Source organism: Orcinus orca, chromosome 18, assembly GCF_937001465.1.
Source record: "Orcinus orca chromosome 18, mOrcOrc1.1, whole genome shotgun sequence".
NCBI classification, from domain to species: Eukaryota; Metazoa; Chordata; class Mammalia; order Artiodactyla; family Delphinidae; genus Orcinus; species Orcinus orca.
The window spans coordinates 28,263,220-28,281,071 of record NC_064576.1 but is presented as its reverse complement, the minus strand read 5'-3'; the positions used below and the strand labels follow the sequence as shown (position 1 = coordinate 28,281,071).

Below are 17,852 nucleotides of genomic sequence, written 5' to 3'. Positions count from 1 at the left end.
TAACAGGTGCACAGCTACAGTGCATACAAAGGGTTATCAGTATCAGTGCTCCATCTACACCAGTAGCGGGGTTCTTACTGCTAGCCAGCCAGCAGATAATCTAGCTCCAAAATTCCATTTTGAAGACTACTTCCTCAGACCACTGCTGATACCACAACTGTCTTGGAAGAAAAAAGACTCTGAAATGAAGATCTGCACAACCGAAGTACTGGGGAATGCCCTCCAAATCAACGCCTGTGGGAGAGTAAAGGAAGTGAGACTAAACAGAGGAAGGAGTTGAATTGAAATGCAGTCACAGGAAGGCCTCAGCCAATCCATGGGGAGCTCTGGAGTTGCGATGGATCTTCAAAGTTGTCCTACCTTAGGACAAAAGGGCCAGGCATTCACACCCCCACACAGAATAGGCATTGGATGCAGGCTGATCCTGAAGAAAACGCAAGACTTTGAGGAAAGCAGGTCTGTTGGCTCACAGCAATGCCTGGAGAGACTCAGTTGCAATCAGTTTTAGCTGCCAAGATTCTCAATGGCTGGGGGAACTTGTAACTGAACAGAGGGACATGGGTGATGAACTAGAGAAACCACCACACCACTGCTAGACTATTATACCAAATGGGCTAATGAGGGGAGAAAATGAATCATTTACCCTGCTTTCTTAGGAGGAACTAAGTTTACCACCAGTTGATAAGGGAAAACTCTTCTTTGCAGAAGAGCATCAGCTACTAAATTCTATTTTAACAGAAATATAAAAATCATCATTTTGAAGCCCCTAATGAAATTACTGACTCAGTCAAGGATTATCAAAAGATGCTAAAACCGTTAGGTGAAAGATATTCACAGTGTGCCAAAGTTATTACCCATGATTACCTGCCTAATGCAAATGAAAGAAGCATACATTTACAGAAAAGAGACCTAGTGGGTACCATCTCATCCAAGTAATTCAAGTAACTAGACTGAGCATTATTAAACAATGAGACAACCTGAAAACCTCTGGATGGGATGCAATGTGCAGTACTCAGCATTATATACAAAATATTCTTGCCAAAAAATGTTTAACCGAAACCTATTGAAGCTTTAAAGCCTAACTTCCATTTATAGGAAATATGGGGATAGATGACATAAAGGGGAACAGTATCTGGGGTCCTGTCCTTAAGGAGCTAGTTTTATAAGACATTCTAGAAAAGGTAAAATATTAGTGACAGAAAACTGGTCTGTGGTGGCCAGTGGCTAGGGGTAGGAAAAGGGTGTTAACTAAAGAAACTTTTTAGAATGATGGAAATATTCTATACTTGACTGTGATGGTTCGGAGACTCTTCAAATGGACACTTAAAAAGGGTGAATTTTATTATATGTAAATTAAACCTTGATTAACCTGTCCCCTCCCCCCAAAACCTGAATATTTAATCTATTCTTGAATGAAAAAGTGAGACTATTCTGACGATTTTTTAAAATAAATACCTTAAAATGCAAAACTATTTTTAAATTAACATTTTTATTTTCTTTTTAAGCCCAAAGGCAAGATCTTCTTTTATCTTGATCTAGGAAATGAATTCATTTCATATTTCTACCTGCTAATATGCCAACAGAGCAATTTTTGCCTTAAAATGTGTTTATATAGGATTCCATAGATGTAACAGCTATATGAAGCAAATTACTACCTATCCACAAATATACTGATTCGATCCTATATCACTTACTAAAACACTCCTACAATAATGTCTCTTCATAGCTCAAAACTGTCAGTGTCTCCTGAATAAAATCTAACTCTTACCCGGCAGTTCAAGCTGCCATACCCTCTGACCAAAGCCTCCACTTCCAGAATGAATTCCCATTGTTCTCCCTCATAACACCTACATTCTAGCTCTAACAGAATTCTTACCATTACCTACACACAAACTGTGCTTTCTCACCTCTTGCTCATGCTTTTGTACCAGCTCAGAATGCCATCCCTTGGTCACAATAGGCTATGCTTTCTTAGTCATTTCATTTAGCACTTTTGTAAGTACCTGCCTTTGCACCTTTCACACCCATCCAGACAATAAACTCAACTAGAAACTGTCTTACAAATCTTTATAATGCCAATGGTTAGCACCAAGTATTAATCCCGGAATCTTTGATGGATTAACCTCTTCTAACCGAAATTCCATGCATCTGAAGGATGGGCTCAAATAGCATTTCTAACAAGAAAGAGATAAAGAAGCTGAAGGAAGTAAGTGGGTTTAGCTTGGAGAAGAAAAGCCACTTCCCATTTTAACCACAGTCCCCTCTATTGTTTCCACTAACGCTGTTCTTCTACCACTTCAGCCCAGATACCCTGACTGTCTTTATCTCCCAGTCTATCAGTTCCCTCCTGGCATCACTTTCCTTTTTACCATATGTTCAATCTTTGTCACCAAAAACCTTCACTTTCTTTTTTTCTTAGACCTCCAGGCACACTTCAACCTTGCATCAACTAGCAGTTTTTTTCATTTCTCTTCTGTGTGGAAAAGCTTACAACATCATGCTGACTGGAATTTTAAATATGTGATTTTAATAATAATAACAGTAGTAGTAGTAGTAGTAGTAATACGACGACCACCAACAACAGCAGCTAACATTTAATGAGCACTTAACAATGTTCAGGCACAATGTCCTTTCAATAGCCCTATAAGGATACAAGTAAAGAAACAGACATGGAAATGCTAATTAACTTACCCATTTTAAGACAGAAAAAAGCAGAACTGAAATACTAAGACGGTCTGACTCCAGAGCAGATTTAGCCACCATGCTATGGTTCTTCCCAAATGCAATCAATGCTGTACTACCATTCCCACTAAGAACTGATCAAACATTCTTTTATTCATTTCCTAACAATCCCTTTCCTCAAGCAAATGTTCCAACTTTGATTCATTCCTACAAAAATATATTTATTCAGTCACTGAATAAATGAAATAGTTATTCCCACATTCAACACAGTCATTGAGACCAAAACATAAAAGAATAAGACATGATCTCTGCCTTCTCTTTAAGTCCCCAAACTCCATCTGCCCCTTCACTCTCAGCAGAAATCATTAATTAATATTTATTAGCACTTAATGTGCCAAGCACTTTACATATACAGATTCATTCAATCTACAATACGATCCTCATTATTATTATTCCCATTCTACATAGAAGAAAACTGAGGCATAAAGAAAAGCAAAACAAAACAAGTGGGACTACATCAAACTAAAAAGCTTCTGCACAGCAAAGGAAAGCAACAAAAATGAAATGGCAACCTACCAAATGGGAGAAAATACTCGCAAACCATATACTACTGGTAAGGAGTCAGTATCTAAAATTAAGAACTCACACACCACAATATCAAAAAACAACAAAAAACAAACAAAAGAACACAAACAATCCAATTCAGAAAATGGAAACAGGCTCTGAATAAACATTTTTCCAAAAAAAGATACATGAATGGCCAACAGGTACATGAAAAGATGCTCAACATCACTAATCACTAGGAAAATGCAAATCAAAACAATGAAATATCACTTTACACTGTTAGAATGACTATTATCAAAAAGACAAGAAATAAAAAGTACTGGCAAGGATATGGAGAAAAGGGAACTCTTATGGACTGTTGGTGGGGATGTAAATTGATGCAGCCACTACGGAAAACAATAGGGAGGATCTTCAAAAAATTAAAAATAGAACTACCATATGATCCAGAAATTTCACTTCTGAGAATATACTCAAAGGAAACGAAAACACTAACTTGAAAAGATATCTGCACCCCTATGCTCACTGCAGCATTATTTACAATACCCAAGAAGCCACCTAAATGTCCACTGATGGATGAATAAAGAAGGTATATGTAATAAATGGGATATTATTCAGCCATAAAAAAGAGGGAAATCTTGCCATTTGCAACACCAAGAATTGATCTTGAGGGCATTATGGTAAGTGAAATAAGTCAGACAGAGAAAGACAAATATACCATATGATCTCACTTATAAGTGAAATCTAAAAAAAAAAAAAACACAAAACTGAACTCATAGATACAGAGGAGAGATTCATGTTTGCCAGATGCAGGGGGTGGGAGATGGGCAAAATGGGCAAAGGGAGTTGAAAGGTACAAAGAAAAACTTCCAGTTATAAAATAAATAAGTCATGGGGATGTAATGTACAGCATGGTGACTATAGTTAATAATACTAGACTGTATATTTGAAAGTTGCTAAGAGAGTAGATCTTAAAAGCTCTCACCTCAAGAAAAAAAAACTTTCAACTATGTGTGATGATGGATGTTAACTTGACTTTATGTGGTAGTCATTTCTCAAAATATGGAATGGTTATGTTGTACACCTACAACTGATAGAATGGTATATGCCAATTATATCTCAAAAATATTTTTTTAAGCAAAAAACTGAGGTATAGGAGTTATGTAATGCACCCAAGGTCACACAGCTAAAAAGTGGCAAAGCCAGGATCTAAAACCAGTCCAGCTTCAGAATCCAAGCATTCACTGCAAGGCCATCAAAGTCACTGATACCATTAGGCTGCCATCCCTTAACTTCTCTACCTACACCTAAAACATAATCCACAGTAATTAATTTATTCAACACTGACTGATAACTCACTCGCCTTGTTTTCATTCCTTGAACACAACCTTGTTTCTGCGTCAGAAACATTCTAGAACACCATTCCTCTAGTTCTGCCTTCCAATCATTATGACTCAACTTAAATGCCAACTCACAAAGAGACCCATCCTGACCACCCTACCTAAAATACACCCCCAGCCCCCGCCAACTACAAATCATCTATCACGTGCAACTGGGTTCATTCCCTTCATGGTTACTTATCACTACCTGAAATGATCAGTTGCTTATTTCTCCCCATTGGAGTGGAAGTTCCAAACAGAGTAGAGACCTAGTCTATCCTGCTCACTGTTACAGCTTCAGCACCTAAAACAGTGCCTGGCACACAGTAGGCACTGGTTATTTACAGAACAGATGCCAAAAATTGTGCTAGACACTGGGATTACCAAAACGAATAGGATACAGTTCTTAATAAACTCCTAGTCTTTAGATTTATCCTCCCTTTCTATATTAAAGGATGACTAGCTCCTAACGTTTTTTTTAGTGGCTAACCTCTCCAACTGTCATGTTAAACCTGTCCCCGAGATCTCCCTTAGACTTCTCACCATCATTTAGCCCCTCTCTAACTTCTTTAATTTCTCCTTCTCCACTTACTGAATGTTTCCCACCCACCCTCCCATACTCAAATATCCTTCCCTCAACCATCTCCCCATTACCCCAAAATATCCCATTGACTCCACAGCCACATCTCTCTTCCACAGAATCTTGACCACTTCCTCAAAAGTCATCAGCGACCTGGAAAGTGTTCTCACTTTCTTCAACATTTATCCCTGTCGAGGACTTTCAATCCACTTTCTTAGGACCGGAGGTGCCACTGTCCCACAGTTCTCTTAATTTTTTAAATCCTTTTTCAGCTTCCTTCACTGTCTCCTTTCTCTCACAGCTTTAAACTTGATTCTCACTAGAATTTCACCCTCTATTCTTGCTCCATTCTCTGTCTCTGAAACATGTCATCTTCTCCTCTAACTCAACTACAAATAATTACATACAAATAATTACATCATTCATTCAGAACCGAAATCCCAGCTCCAATTTCCCCATTCATAGTTAATAAGAAATGTGACTGAATTCTTAAGCAAACCCTCAATAAAGAATAGCTGCAGGCCAAGACTTAGAAAAAATAATGTGAAGTATAATAAACAATCATGTTCTGAACGAGCACTAGAAGGCAATATCACACAACTTAAGGCTCGTTTCCATTAGTACTTCTTGAAATACAGTACTTGAATTAATTCTTCACTAATTTTAATTGACAGCTTGTACAAAAATTGACCAAAGACTAAAAATCATTCATAGACTTTATATATGTGGTTAATCTATATTAATTTTGTCTAAAACTGTTTATACAGTTCTAAATACACAGAAACTGTATTATTACACAAGTATAGTAGTACAGAGTTAAAACAGGGAACATACCAGTCACAAATTATTGCATAAGTCTGGAAACAACATACAAAATAAATTCAAATTCTTTGAGAGGAGTTTGTAAAGATGTACCTATGGTGCCATAATATACAGACTCACAGCTCTAAATGATACCTAATCATTAGAGCAAACTGTCTATTGAGATTTTTGTGCTATTTTCAAAAGCATCAGCAAGAAACAGACGTGCCATTGTGGCCTTCAGTTTACATAGCAAAGGGTAGTTAGTTACACACCTTTTTATCAGTATGATAAAACTACTCAAGTTCCAATCCTGTAAACAATTATACACACACGAGAAGAGTGGTTTACCCAGAAAACGTGTGAAGAAAGCTCCATCTTTACAACTCTCTGCAGTGGATAAGAGCCACAGTACATACTGGTCAACCACAAACACCTGACTCACAGCCTAGCCCCTCTCACAATGAGAGAAAATGGCATCTGGTTATTACCGAACAAACTACATATTCAATAAATACAGTAAACTGTAACTTATTTGACAAAATCCTACTATGCTTTCCCTATGTATTGCAAGAAGGTGTGAGAAAAAAAAAGATGAAGCCAACTCCCAATTACCACTGCCAAAGGTAAGCTGGTGAAACAAGCCAGTCACCATCCTTCAAGGTATGTGGCATGTAAGAGCATGGAAAGGAAAACAGCAGGAGAGCCTTAAGCAAAAAGACACCCACATTTTAAGAAAATGAAAGTGGTTTAACATCTCCTCCATCGCGGGAGCTGAAGGTGCACCAAGCCTAGGAAGAGATCTAGGAGCCACTCAAATTTTCCAGTTGGTGTCAGTTGATCACTACACCAGCTGTCATATTTTGAAGTTCTTCAGGTTTCCCCTTTTCCCCATAAACCACCCTCCTGCACTCTAAAGCCGAAAAGTGGCAGAGGAAATAGAACAGAAGATGAAGGGAAATGGCCGATGGGACAACAGAACACAAGCACTGCTGCAACCACATCTCTAGAGGACCAAAAGGTCCACTTATCAAAGTACAGCTCTAAAAATTTGTATCAGACAGCTTTCACAGCCAGCTAAACCTCCAACTGCATCCCTTTCGCATAAATCTCTTAAATTGAAACCCCATGCCTTATCCTACAGGCTGATTATCTAAAACTCATCCTATATATATGACATTATCCTTAACCGATACCATCACCCCCCTCAGTGAAAGGCAGATTTTTTTTAAGGGAGGCGGAGAGGTGAGGATGGAATGTCATGAAGGGGTGGGGGGAGGGGTTATGAGAAATACGTGCAAATACCATTGCGGCAGAGACACTGGGAACAACACTTCCCTCATCGCTCTTGCAAATTCTCTTGGTGCATTACCCTCTGCTCATCCCTCCTCCTTCTTCAACAATACACATACACGTGTCATAACCGACCCGCACCACCACCATTTCTAGCATTACAAGCTCCCCTCCCACCCTCTCTTGCCCCCTACAAAGACAGTTACACACACTTAGAACAGAAACTGCCGCCACCGCACCCTCCTATCTCAATAAGTGATTCTACCACCTAGCATCAAGCGCTTGCTGAAAGACAGCTCAGTAAATACGTATGTAGACAGACAGACACACACACACACGGGCGCACATGCAGCATGTGGCGCAACGAAGGGCACCCGGAGACGCACCTGGAGGCCGGGTGTCCAGCGCTGCTACCCCCCTGGTCCCTGTCACTGAGCGCAGCTGTGTAAATCCTCCGGTAGCGGTCGGCCAGGGCCCGGCCTGACAGCAGCAGCTGGTAGTGACCCCGGGAGTCCGCGGCCGGCAGCCCGAGCCCCAGCCCCGTGGCCGCCAAGGAGCCCTCCGAAACCGGCATGAACAGCGCCCCCGTCGCCGGGGAAGAAGAGATGGTGGCGGCAGGGAAGAATCCGTCCCCGCCGGCCCCCGAAGAGGCGGCGGCGGGAGAGGCTGTCGCTGCGCACATCATCATCCTCGCAGCCGCCGCCGCCTCGTCCCCGCGGGACGGGCAGGCAGACACGCGCGCGCACACACAGCCCTTTTCCAACGACGACGGCTCCGGCGGCGGCCTCTCGCTCCGCAGCAGGGAGACTACAAAGACAGAGACCTCCTCCTCCTCCTTCTTCTCCTCCTCCCCCCCGCGCTGCCCTCACCACTACTGGGGCCGCTCATCTAACCTCGCCACCCCGGGAGTATGAGGAGGAGGCGGTGCCGCCGCTGCTGCTGCTGCCGCCGCCGCCGCCGCCGCCACCGCTGCCACCGCCTGAGCCACCCGCAATGGGAAGCTGCCGGCCGCACTGGGCATGCGCCCCTCCTCGCACATGCTCAGTCACTTCGGCCCCTCTCCCTCCCCACCCCCTCTCCGCTACCACTCCCTCTGCCTCAGGCCTCCGGGCGTGAGGCCTGAGAGTCAGGCCGGATCTGAAAGAAGGCCGCTTCTCCGGGTTTTACTAGCAACTTGAGGAAGAGTAAGGAAAGTGCTGGGGAGGCTGTCAGCTACAACCAGTCGGCTTCAGGTACTGGGTTCCCTCCAGGTGGGAGAACTGGGACCTGAAAGATAGAGGCCCCCGTGCCCACCGCCAGAGGTTGACGGTACGCACTCCTGCTACCGTTCCCCAAAGTGTGTGCTGCCAGCGGAAGATGTACTGTGAATGGCGCTGGTGGAACTCAGAATTCTAGGCAGAGGAGCCCCGGCGAATTAGAAGTCCCTTTGGCGATCTTAGTTTGGAATTTTTATCATTAGGATTTAAGTCTGTTTAAAATAGTTTTTCCTTACGAAAGACAGGGAGTAATTTAGCGCATTCTTTTTTTTTTTTTTCTGTGAAAGTAGAATTCCCAGGTATGAGAGTATTCACAAGTCAGAGGCATTCCAAAATTCTTGTTTGTAACGTTTATGTCAGCGATAAATCTTAATGCAACAGTACTTTTCTTAAATATTCTTTTTTTTTTGACTCCACGCTCACCCTAAGACAGTGGTCTTAGGGTGACCTTGACAGTGGTCACTTTATGGCTTATCTTTTTCCTCCCTGACTTACATTACTAAAGATAATTCTTGAATATGACCTGAAACTAGTTGTGACTGTGTAACATCTGAAAATGCCATATCTATCAAAGATCTTATCATTGTTATCCATAAAAATGTAATATTTGCTGAGTCCCCTGTTCCAAGCTATTCTACCAGCTCCTTCTAAGTAAATGCCGTAGAAATGTATGCACCAGTGCACCCTGATTCCTAGTAAGTTTTATCCTTTTGATTCTGAATTTGAAGAGTTTGCCCAATAGTCCTGGCAAAATCATTTTTAAGTCCTATCATCCCAGTGCTATATCCTTTATATACTTACTGGCTCTTAAGCCTCTTTAAATGTCCTGCTTTAGGGGAAAAAAAAAATCAAGCCCTGTTTACTGTTTAGAGAAGTACAAACAAGGAGTGGGGAAGTAAATTAAACTAATTCTAGTTTTTGCGGGGAGAGAGTGCTGAAGGAGTGCATTTATCTGGGGCTTTGAATAATAAATGGATGTCATTTTTATTTTAAAAAGTTGTCTTTTTTAAAGACAAGGAAACTTGTTTCCCCAACTATCTTATAAGCTCCTTCAGAGCTTGTTGTTTATCTTGGTGTCTTCCTCAGCCCCTGTCTAGAACCTCCTGTATGGTAGATAGCCAGTAAGTATTTGGTGGGCGGAATTCCTATCCTCATGCTTCAGCACAGTTACACACCTGTGTCGAAGAGAAACCGCCCCGCCCCCGCTCCCCCTCCCCCCTCCCCCAACTCCGGGAGGAGAGCCAATACACGGGTATGGAGGCCGCTAAAGGATGGTGGAGTTAAAGGCCCGAACTCTTAGCAGCTCTAAGGGCTGTAGCTGTTGCAGGAGCCAGAGAGGCCCCCAAAAGGAGGAGGGGTTTGGATCCTGACTCTGATACTTGTATGTCTTTGGGCAAGTTTCATCCTCTGAAAAATGGTCAGAATAATACTTCTGTGGACTGTGGACTGTGGGAGGGCTTCAAGCGTCTAGGACAGCCACCTTGTCACACGGCTTTTCACAGATGGTTACACACAAAGCAAAACATGAGGACTGGAATGATGCTTGTGTCTGTTCCCCCATCACGTTCCCAACTCCTAGCACAGACTCTTGCCCTAAGCAGGAGGGAAGTAGATACTGGTTGAATGAATGAATATGTCAATGAATAAATGTTGCCGGCACAGAGAAACATTTCCAGCTCAGGCTTAGGTGGTGGCATGTGCAGTCATTGCCCGTTTAGAGTTTCTAGTGGACACTGACCTGGAGCACTTGTCTCCCCAAGTCCCCCCTTACCCAGTCCTGAATTCCCCTTTGGTCCTTTCGATACCCTTCAGTCCCAGAGGGGCCCCTTCCCGAGTCTCCTGGGTACACACAAAACCCGGTAGCTGGATAAATTTCTAAGGAACCCGTTGTCATTGAGGGGCGCAACTAGGCGTGCGCAGAGTCGCACACATGCTCACTTAGGTATCCGAGGGTGGCGTTTCTGTTGCGGTTGGCAGCGTTTCCTTCCACGGCAGCGGTAGCGGCCGCTTTACTCTAAATTGTAGCCAATGCAGCGTTTTTTCTCCTCCTCCTCCTCTTCCTGCCTCCGCACTGTGCGCTCCCGGGTCACTGCGACTGCTACTCCTCTGCTTTGGCAGCTGGGCACCTTGGAAGGCTCCGTGGGGTGGCAGGGCATGGGGCGCAAGACGGGAAGGAGAGGGCGCTTGGACTCACCCTTGATTCCACTGTCCAGGCGACTTGAAGGGGAGGGTGGTCCCCAAGGCAAGTCGCGAGGGTCACCTGAACCACCGCTGCAAACGGGAGAAGTGGATTTCTCGAAATGTGCAAAAGCAAGCGTCCCCTGCCGCCAATACTGCGCGCACTACTGCAGAATGCCCTGTGTTGGGCAGGGGGGCAGGGGGCTCTTATTATTCAGAGAAATGTGCAGAATGAAGAAATATATAGAGGCCTTTGCTTTTGTTTTTCCGGCCACACTGAGCGCGGCTCCAGTACTTTCCGCGCTGCCATCTTAGCTTTATCTTCTGGCCGGGCTGGGTGTGTGTGCGCGTTCGTGTTGGGAGGGAGGGCAGTTGGCGTGGAGGAGAGTGGCGGGAGCATTGGGCGGGTTGGGTGTCAGAATTGGCTAGACAGGAGTTGAGGACACAGTCACCCTCAAATAATAACATTGAACTACGGCAAATCCTGACTTGGCCCATTTTATTAGTGAAACACATGCATAGTATTTTTTAGTCTTTGTGGTTGATATCATGCTCATTTCTCAAAAGCATCTCTCTTATCTATGACCATATAAGACCATGGCTTCATCTTTTATCCCTATGATCACAGATTTTGCCGCTCTTCTCCACTTGAAATTGCAAACCTGGGACTACAATTTTCTGAACTCTTATCAGATTTACATTTTTTCTACTCTATCTTTAGTTTTTTTTTTTAAAGGAAGCCAGCAGCACTGGTGTAGCAAATAACAGGCAGAAACCATAAAGTGTTTGTAAGAGGACAATGACTGATATTGTTAGTTTCATTTAAAAGGTTAATATTGTACTAATGCTACACAAGACTACAAACACAGGAAGCATGTACATTATCAGAAACATCAAGACTGCTGAAAATGTGATCAAAGTCAAGAGTCTGAGTTTGTTTCCCGGATTTGTACAATAATGCATGTAAAAAACAAAATTGGTGGCCAAGAGCATCTTAAAACAAGCTTGGTCGCTGAGAACAATTTGGAAGGAAAAAAATGCTCCAGCTTCACTCTTCAGTAGCCGCTTTCTAAGGACCACAGGGTTCTGCTTTCTTGACAAATGTGATGTATTGCACTTTAAAATGAAATATATTTCATATATTTAATACTGCAAACTGAACAGAAAATGTCAACATGGCAATTTAAATTCTTTTAAACAAAAATTACATATAGGATCACCTAGATACCTTGACCTCTTCCTTTAAACAACTATTTTCAGAGCCTTGGAAGAGTCAGTAATTTGTAGGCATGAAGAGTTAATGATTTTTCCTTTTTATTCATATTAGTTTTAAAAGATACAAATTTTATGTGCAAATTTTCCTACAAATAAAAATTTCAGATTCTAGGGGCCCTGAGTTAAATTTTTCTCCCTGAAAAATTATTCTAAAATATCTGTTAATGAGAATATTCTTTGAAGTATGTAAATTCAATAACATATACTTGAATGCAAATCACAGTTTTAAAAATCTCATTGTTGTGATGTGTTTTAGCCCAGAAGAAGCTTTCACAACTGATACAGAAAGTCATATAAAGTATAACTCTGGGTGCTTTGCGACCGCCTGGAGGGGTGGGATAGGGAGGTTGGGAGGGAGGGAGAAGCAAGAGGGAAGAGATATGGGAACATATGTATATGTATAACTGATTCACTTTGTTATAAAGCAGGAACTAACACACCATTGTAAAGCAATTATACCCCAATAAAGATGTTAAAAAAAAAAAAGTATAACTCTAAAAGAGAGAAATGTAAGAACCACAAATTTTAATCTTGAAAACTTCAATATAGTTTATACGTTATTAGGTTGGTCTTTATTACTAAGGTTAAATAGTTTAATAATTAAATCATATTTCCTCAAACCCTAAAGGACTATTGAAATTTTTATATAGAATAGCAATTTTACAATGTCTAAGTTTCCTTGAAATATATTATTTTTAATAGGGTTCTTGGCTAATCCAGCTATCAGGGTATATCTAAATGGCTCTAAACTGATTATACTAGGCATGTTCTTATTTTTAAGACATTTAGCCTCCCTCAGGCTAAGTTTTCTCATCAGTAAAATGAAGGTAATAATAGCACCTACTTCATTAGATTCTTTGAGAATTAAGTTAAATAATATGTATGAAGGACTTGCTTAGCACATTTTCTGGCAGGCAATAATTATTATTATTATGTGTGGTGCTTTATTTGAGGTGTGTCCCAATCTTATGCTAGAGGAAGTAACAAAATAGTTATACAGTTTGAGTTTTATACACTTGGATTTAAAAGTTTGTTTTTTTACAGAGTTCTCTCCACAAATACAGATTTACTATATCTTGATATGACAAGAAGAATAGAATCTTAAGGCTATTCATTTCCCTAAAATACCCTTGGATGATTTGTTACTTCAACAGAACATATTGCTTACTTTCATAAATTCAGTGAGTTTTTGGAATTTTAACTGATGGCTATATTTTTGACAGGTAATAGTCAAAACATTATAGTTTCTTCTCAAGTGGCTGGTGGCACTGGTACACTTCTAGGGTCAAATATTATAAATCATCCATGGCTCACATTCTCTGTTAATTTATCTGTAATTAACATCAAAATCTTAGTCCCACCTAGTTCAACTTCCTGTTTTGATCAGTATTTTTACTTTTATATTTTGAAAGTAAAAAGGAATTGATTTGCTAGTTCTTCATAAATCATTCTCTTAAAAATATTTTGCTCCTTCCTTATCATGTCAGTTTTTTTAATATCTTTATTGGATTATAATTGCTTTACAATGTTGCATTAGTTCCTGCGGTACAACAAAGCTATATGGATACATATATCACCATATCCCCTCCCTCTTGAGCCTATCATGTCAGGTTTGTCCTCAGACTGGGCCAGAAGCTGTCTAAAAAGTTTTTAGAACATGTATTTCATGAAAAATAGTTCATGCTTTTCCTAAATTAATTTGTGGTGAGTAACGCTATTTTCTTAGTTCAGATCGAATAATCTTATCTGTATGATGTCAGATGTTGGGAACTATATTATTTATGTGGTGGAGCAAAGACAACAGTGCTTCCTGAGAAAAGCTGTGGCTTCCCTGCAGGTACTCCTAAAGTCCATCTCCACATGCATGTGGGATGGCGTGGCAGTAATTTGCTTGTTTGCTCTTGAGTCCATTCCTTTCCATTTCCCTGTCCTGCTCTGTACAACAAGGGAATGAGCCCCGCAAACTTCATTTTCCAGGCTCTGTTGCCAGCTAGCCTGTGCGATGAGATGGGTGATTGGAAAGTCGGAAGGAGGAGAAACTGTGCCTCTCCCATCCCCCACCCTCCCTGCTCTATTTTGGGCAGCATCTCCTCTGTGATTCCAGCTTCTCCTGTACAGCTTCTCCTTCCATGATCCAGCTCCAGCCAGGTACCCACTGTTGCAGAAACTGTTCTCACTGGGCAGCCCCAGATCCTGGAATCTTGTAACAGTATCTCCTCCTTCGGGATCTCCAACCCTAGGGATTAAGAGTAGCTTCCTGCTGATATTAATCCTTGAGATATCTCCGTCCCTTCTTTGGCTTTTCAGCTCCTTCAGTACCCTTGCATTTAGTTCCCCATATTCAGTCCCCTCTCTTAAAGACCTGGCATGCACTTGTTTGTTTTCCTGATTGGACTTGGAGTGAGGCAGATAGTCTCCCATCCACATAATAGACCTGAATTGGCTCCTCAGCGAAATGATGGCATGTCATCATCTTTCATTTGGTCTTTAAAGCTTGTAGATCTGACCTCAATTAGCAAAACAGAAACCTACTTTGAAAACAGTATTGACTGACTCACTGCACCCATTCCAAATCCCCTTCGTCCATGCCTGCCTCTGCTCTAGAGACAGGAAATAATGAAGTATTCTCTCTGTGAGACTCCTACATCTTAGGTTGGCTTTGGGACACAATTCAGGCCAGCAGGATGAAGGGAAATCTTCTGGTACTGCTCTCTTGTCTTTCTCTCTTTCCACTTCAAAGGTGGTCAGAATGGCTGATGTTTGTAGCCATGAGATGAGAGGTATGAGATAAATGCCAAGGGCATCACTGACATCATCCTTGGCATTGTGGAACCATTGAACAAAGTTTCAAACTTATTTTTATGATGGGGGGGGAACCCTTCCTTGCTTTTCAAGTCAAACATCAAAAAGTTCACTGAATTGTATTTTATGTCATTCCGTTTGCGTTTATTAATGATTTCTACAGGTGTGCCTCTCAGGTATCCTCCAGGTCTGAGGCACTTATTCCACCCAGCTGCTGGAAGTATTGACTGCTAGCTGATCACAGCTAAGCCCCTTCTCATAAGTTACTCTTGACCTCTTGACCTTAGGGAGCTGTCCAAGATTCCAAGGTTCCAGCCCCTCCCCAGGGAGATCCCGCATCCGTTAATTGCTCAATGTGGTATACAAAGACCTGGCCTTCTGACCATACTTCAGGATGACTCTGAGGAGCCATGCTAGCTCAGAACTCTGCATTAGCTAAGGCCTTTGTTCCAATTGCATTGCATCAATTTCTCTTTCTCACCTGCTTTCCTCCCTCATTCATAGGCAGTATTGTTGAAAGGACTTATCGATAAACTTTCTTCACACAAGTCTCCATCTCTGAGTCTGTTTCCTAGAAGCCTGACCTGTCAGTTGGTATGGATAGTGGTCCGAAGAAGCAAACTCTAAAATGGAATTTCGGAGGTGGATCATCCGCTGGTTGGGTGGCAATGAGGACCCCATCTGTGGTGGACAGTTTCTAAGGTGACCCCATGATCTCTGTCTCCTAATATCCCTGCCCTTGTATAAATCTCTCCCCTTGTGTGTGTGTAGGACCTGAAAATTCCTTTCAACCAATAGAATATGGCACAGTGACAGGATGTACATGATTACACGTGTGTGACTAAGTTACATAATATTACAACTCCCATCTTGCTGAGACCCTCTCTTTTTTGCTGACTTTGAAGACTCAAGCTACCATGTTGTGAGCCACTGTATGGAGAGGTCCACATGGCAGGGGGCTGATGGTAGACCCTGGCCAACAGCCAGCAAGGACTGAGTCTTTCAGTCCAGCAGCCTATAAGGAGCCTAATTCTGCCAAAAACTGAATGTGGGAGTGGTTCCTTTCCCAGCTGAGTCTTAGATGAGACTGTAGCCCTAGCTGACACCTTGATTACAGCCTTGCAGAGGACAGAGCTAAGCCGTGATAATAATGTGTGCCATTTAAGCCCCTAAGTTTGTGGTAATATGGCACTGTAGAAAGACAATGAAATGCTGAGTTAGGGGCCCAGTGGTCTGAGGCATGCCAGATACCTCCTACAAAGTAAAGGGTAGGTTATCACATCTTGCACTTGCTACACAAGGGAGGGACAACACCTGCTAGGCTTCTCTGAGTTCTGCAGGTAAAATGTTTACTTGAGAATATTTAATGACACATTTCCTGAATGACACATATGGCTGCCAGTTTTAAGTGGTGCCCAGAGCAGAAAAGGGTTCTGCATCATCTCTTAAGTGTGGGGCAAGCACTTGGAACATACAGCATGACAGAGTGTACGATATTAATGTATTAGTGGTGGGGAAAGATGCTGTGGAATGAATGGAAAGTTTCAATGGGAAAATCACAAAGAGAAATCCAAGGGTTCTGGAGCAAGGCCACGTATGTGATCTTTAGAATAAAAAATCATAAACTATTGAAAAATAGCTCCTGGCACCCTATTTGGGCCAGGATAATGACAGAGCACCTCGCCATGAGATGTCAGGTGGCTAGAACTGCCCAACAGGAGCTAGGTTTTGTCAGATCCACCAACTTATAAGGTCCAGTGGGCCCAGTAAAAACCTATGGTAAGATGGAGGTGATATACCCAGGACTGGGCATGAACGGGGCCAGAGAACAAGTAAGCTGCATGAGTGTGTGGCCAGATGTCATCAATCATTATTGCACTGGTACCTGCCTCTAAGCTCAGACATATGGCTGCATGGGACCGAGGGGTCCCTTATGATTGATGTAGAAGAGGAAAAAGGCTGAGCTTGGTTCAAGCATAAGATGACTTGGTAAGTAAGTGCAAGTTGACATGAACTGCTGCTATACTATGATCTGATAGATAATGATGAGGCAAAATCCTCCCAGTGGTTCAAACTTCATGCATTGCACATAGTCATCCATTTTGCATATAAGGAGAAGTGGCCTGAAGTAAGAATATGTAAGACTAATGGGTAGAATAGCCATGGTGCAGAGATGGAGGCTATGTGTGGTGGCAAGGATGGAGGTTACGCAAGGAACTTACAGGGAGGGCTCTCCCTTAACAATGCTGATCTAGCTGCTGCAGAATGTGCAATTTGCCAGCAAGATTAAGCACAATATTTCAAGGAAACCAACCAGCCACTTGCTGGATAGTTGATTACATTCTACCCTGGAAGAGTCAGTGATTCAACTTGCCTGGGACTGATGCATATTTTGGTATGGATTTACGCTCCCTGCCCACACTGGCCAGTGCCATTATCTGAAGGCTTGCAGAGTTCTGTTTCACAGATATGGGATCCTGAAAAGATTGTCTCACACCAAGGTGCCCACTTTATAGTAAATGGTATATGTCTGTGTTAGACTGAATAATGATGCCCCTCCAAAATTGTCCACCTTATAATCCTCAAAACCTGTGAATACCTTACAGTACAAAGGGGTGTTGCAGATGTGATTAAATTAAGGATCTTCAGATGAGAAGAGCATTCTGGATTATCCAGGTGGGACTAATAGAATCACAAGAGCTCTTACAAGGGGGAAGCAAGAGAGTCCCAGTGAGAGAAGGAAATGTGTCAGTGGCAGCAGAGTCAGAGAAGAGGTGATGGCAAAAGCAGAGAAGAGAGAGAAAAAGAAATTTGAAGATGCTATGCTGCTGGCTTTGATGGTGGAAGGAGGGCTGTGAGCCAAGAAATGCATATGACCTCTAGAAGCTGGAAAAGGAAAGGAAACAAATCCTTCCGCAGAGCCTCAAGAAGAAATAGAGCCCAGCTGACACCTTGATTTTTAGGACTTCTGTCCACCAAAAGTATAAGATAATAAATTTGGTTTGTTTTAACCCAGTACATTTGTTACAGCAGCAAAAGGAAACC

At 42.2% G+C, this 17,852-nt stretch overlaps 1 protein-coding gene and 1 long non-coding RNA gene across 15 annotated transcripts in view; one reads left to right on the top strand and one right to left on the bottom strand.

The window, feature by feature from the left end:
* MYCBP2 (MYC binding protein 2) overlaps window positions 1-8,300 on the bottom strand; it is a 273,870-nt gene extending 265,570 nt beyond the window's left edge. For 12 of the 14 annotated variants that reach the window (XM_049700945.1, XM_049700954.1, XM_049700946.1 and 9 more), the window contains exon 1: window positions 7,683-8,132. In XM_049700945.1, the coding sequence (XP_049556902.1) occupies window positions 7,683-7,984 (302 nt within the window). In that variant the 5' untranslated portion in view covers window positions 7,985-8,132. Of the gene's footprint in view, window positions 1-7,682 lie in introns of all 14 variants that reach the window. The other 2 variants (XM_049700955.1, XM_049700957.1) reach the window with 2 other exon arrangements.
* Window positions 8,301-8,377: 77 nt separating this feature from the next.
* The window catches only part of LOC125961897 (uncharacterized), a 141,858-nt gene continuing 132,383 nt past the window's right edge, over window positions 8,378-17,852 (top strand). The window contains exon 1 of the long non-coding RNA XR_007473000.1: window positions 8,378-8,528. This is a non-coding gene — a long non-coding RNA (uncharacterized LOC125961897). The remainder of the gene's footprint in view (window positions 8,529-17,852) is intronic.